Raw genomic sequence first — 3,731 nt, 5'->3', positions numbered from 1 at the left:
ATCATTAGTCGGTATTGTGAGAGCTGTTTCTTACATTAAGTGATGTGCCATGATGGTAGTGCTCCTAAATATTTTATGGTACTGCTGTGTGTTTTGTTTTCTATGTCAAATTTGTGGTGAAAAGGGATGCCAAAAACAGTTGTGGTTACTGCGAAAGCACACCCAGACCCAGTAACTTAAATTGCAACCTTGATTTGTTTCTTGGCATCCATATTGATTATTCTCAAAATGTTAAAATGACTTGATCTTCATTTTGTATCTTGATTGTTTTTGTGAGATATTTTCATGTCCTTTACGGGGGAATTTGTTGTTACCATGTTGTAATTCTCTGCCACTGTCGATCCTTTTCAGAGCATTGTTAACATAAATCCTGAAACTGCTGATGAGACGGAAGAACAGAAGGAGCAAAAGCATAAAACCTTTGTGGAGAAAAATGAGAAGCAGATCAAACACTTTGGTGAGGATTACTGACATTTATTCCCCATTGTTATTAAATTCCTGTTATTAATGCTATTTGATCATCTGTGTTTGTCCTTAACTGCTGTCTGTGCTGCAGGTATGATGCGACGTTGGGATGACAGCCAGAAGTACCTCTCTGACAACCCTCATCTAGTATGTGAAGAGACAGCAAACTACCTGGTCATCATGTGCATTGACCTCGAGGTTGAGGAGGTAAATACTGCAGAATAGAATGGGATTCTACATGTTGCTCTAAGCAGTCATATATCATGCAATATAAGTATTTTTAAATTGAAATCAACAAAAGTTACTGTTATGGGATATCATAATAGAATCATCTTCATTTAACACAGCTGGTTTTCTTTACAAAGCCATTGTGTTCTTCATAATATTTACAATATTCTAAAAATGCTTCCCCATTTTTTTATAGAAACGCGCATTGATGGAGCAGGTGGCTCATCAGACCATTGTCATGCAGTTCATTCTGGAGTTGGCAAAAAGCCTCAAGGTGGATCCCAGAGGCTGCTTCCGACAATTTTTTGCTAAGATCAAGGTGACTAATTTTGAAAAAGATATCACTTAAAGTCCTGTTCGACCAAAAGATTTGACAAAATACTTCTGGAAGCTATGGAGAAACAAGAGGAACTTCACTTATGTCCCTTTTCCACATTAGGGTTTGTGTTTCCTTATGATCCGAAGAAGGCAAACAAGTCCAATTGGACTGAATGCACATTTTAACACCTCGCTAGGTTAACACAGAGTGATCACTTGTCTTGTTCTCCAGTCATGGCTCTTGACTATGTCTTGGTTCGTATTGTTCCTTTAAAGGAAGAATATGCAACTTCTTGATCCAGCAGATGTCGCCCTTGAGTACCAGCATGAAACCAAAACAACTCGCGCTGCATTGTTGTGTAAGCATGTTAATGCTAGCGATCTTTATTATGCTCGTATCTTCACACTGCATGTAAATTTACCTGAAATGAGCGTGATCTAGAAACACAGTTAAACAGTGAGTACAGTATGTTATTCTTCTGTTCTCTAGTCCCTCAATTAAACAACTTTTATTCGCGAGGGGAGGACCCGGACGGCCGTTCCGGCGATGTAAATAGAGTGAAGATAAGGCTCAGAAAGCATCACAGACAGCGGGACTCTAGTGTCACACTCATTGTAGACAGACATGACTCACAGAGTTATTTTCAGAGGAGTGTGAAAAATCGCATATTCTTCCTTTAAGTATCTGATTAAACCTTGCGAGAAGAACGATTGAGCAGCTGGAACCAGTGAGTGGACAACACATAGTTATGGCTTCTCCAGTCAAACACAAGTTAAATAGTACTTTACCACAAGGTTTAAATACAGCGTTTTGCTCTCTTCATCAGTTGAACATTTCAAACCTATTGCACCTCTGACCACACTGCTTAACACTGATTGGTTGTGGTTAAAATGACATTCAATTAATATGTTGAAGGCTACTAGAGTGCACTGTAAGAGGTATACCACTAGATATTAGCAAACAAATGATTATGAAATTCTAAGTGTTCATACAAGAAAAGGTACCAAAGGTTCCCTTGGACATAACTGTGTGGTCATTATTTTGACTAAGTAAGATGTTTAATTTGTATGGTTACCAACACACCACATGACGTGTCCCCCCACAGACAGCAGATCAGCAGTACCAAGACGCCTTTAATGACGAGCTGGAGTCCTTCAAGGAACGGGTTCGGGGCAGAGCAAAGATCCGCATAGAAAAGGCCATGAAGGAATATGAAGAAGAGGAGCGACAAAAGCGTATAGGACCCGGGGGATTAGATCCTGTCGAAGTGTACGAGACCCTGCCAGCTGTAAGTCTTTTTTGTTTGATGGAGCTCGTGTCACTTTTCTTTCTTGCGCTATTTTTATTTTCAAATGCTTTACAAATGTGTTCTCGTTGCAGGAGATGCAGAAGTGCTTCGATGAAAAGGACATTGGAATGTTACAAGAAGTGATTAGTAAAATGGACCCCACGGTAGGTTCCTTTTTGTTTATTTAAACAAGAATATGTTTAATTTTACACATTGTGTCAACACTTAAAGTGTACTGGGAATAGTATTTTGGTTGTCTTGATTCGTATATGAATGTTTGTCCTTCTCTGGTTCTGTTAATAAACGTGATTATTTTACACCCAATAGGAGGCAAAGGTTCACATGAAGAAGTGCATAGACTCGGGTCTCTGGGTTCCCAACTCCAAGATGGACGGTGGGGATGAAAAAGAGGACGATGCTACCTATGAGGAGGTGAAACAGGAGCAGGAAGAAACTGAGAAGGAATGACCATCATTGATCCTATAAATTGAAATTGCTTCTTCAAATGTACTTTCCCACTGTATTGCAACTCCACCCTGTGTGACTAGTTTGCCAATTAAGGAACAATGAAATAACTTCTCTAAAGTATTTAGTGGAGGCTTCAGGGTTTAGTGTTCACCAACTGCACAAGTACGTCCCGTCAACAACTGCTATTTGGATGAAATGGGTGTTTTTAGGTGTTTTATTTGTTTGGACATTACTAAAGGTGCATCTTTACATTTAATTTGTACACACCTGTTAATTTGCTTTGGAGTTCATGTGCACACATACCTGATGGCTTCATTTGTGCTATTGTTTAGTTGAAATACATTCTATACATTGTCAGATTGTGCATATAATTTTTCTTTTTTATTTCCAAATTGAAGGCTTGTGTTTGACTTTGAGGGATTCATGTATTAAGATGGTTATTTCCTGGACATTTTCTACAAACTTGCTTGACTAAAAGTTGAATAATATCCAATAACTGACGATCAAAGTACTGTGGTAATGTCTTTATACTCGCTGTGTTGGTGTCAATCCACACAAATCATCAGATAAGAGGTCTAATGTGTGAGGTATAAGAGAATCACAAGAAGAAAAAGATCCATGATAGAGCAAGTGCACATGTTCATGGGTTTTCTAATGAAGCAGTTGGTCAATGAAAGTGTGACTCAGACTATGTTGACTGTGCCTCCACTGCACTCTGATATAAATATGCTCTCCATTGCTTTAAAAACTCAAATGAACATTTTTGTAAAAACAATTTGGCATGCAACCCGATAGGCCTTGTTGTAACTTCTTTCTGATATACATGAATGGTCTTGATAAACATCGATTATGTTAATATGATGTATTTTTCGGGGGTGTAGTCTTTATATTGCCATTGCATGCCTCCTCAATTTTAAAATGTTCCACCAAAACAAGTTTCCTGCCTACACAACTAAGCAAGGA

At 38.5% G+C, this 3,731-nt stretch overlaps 1 protein-coding gene across 1 annotated transcript in view; it reads left to right on the top strand.

Moving 5' to 3' along the window:
• The window catches only part of LOC132953914 (hsp90 co-chaperone Cdc37), a 4,601-nt gene extending 1,085 nt beyond the window's left edge, over positions 1 to 3,516 (top strand). The window contains exons 3-8 of the mRNA XM_061026281.1: positions 352 to 457; positions 557 to 672; positions 890 to 1,012; positions 2,118 to 2,300; positions 2,393 to 2,464; positions 2,628 to 3,516. Coding sequence (XP_060882264.1) covers positions 352 to 457; positions 557 to 672; positions 890 to 1,012; positions 2,118 to 2,300; positions 2,393 to 2,464; positions 2,628 to 2,768 — 741 coding nt within the window. The 3' untranslated portion in view covers positions 2,769 to 3,516. The remainder of the gene's footprint in view (positions 1 to 351; positions 458 to 556; positions 673 to 889; positions 1,013 to 2,117; positions 2,301 to 2,392; positions 2,465 to 2,627) is intronic.
• Positions 3,517 to 3,731: the final 215 nt, after the last annotated feature.

The sequence above is a fragment of the Labrus mixtus genome, chromosome 20 (genome assembly GCF_963584025.1).
Source record: "Labrus mixtus chromosome 20, fLabMix1.1, whole genome shotgun sequence".
Classification (NCBI taxonomy): Eukaryota; Metazoa; Chordata; class Actinopteri; order Labriformes; family Labridae; genus Labrus; species Labrus mixtus.
This window is presented reverse-complemented; position numbering and strand designations above follow the sequence as displayed.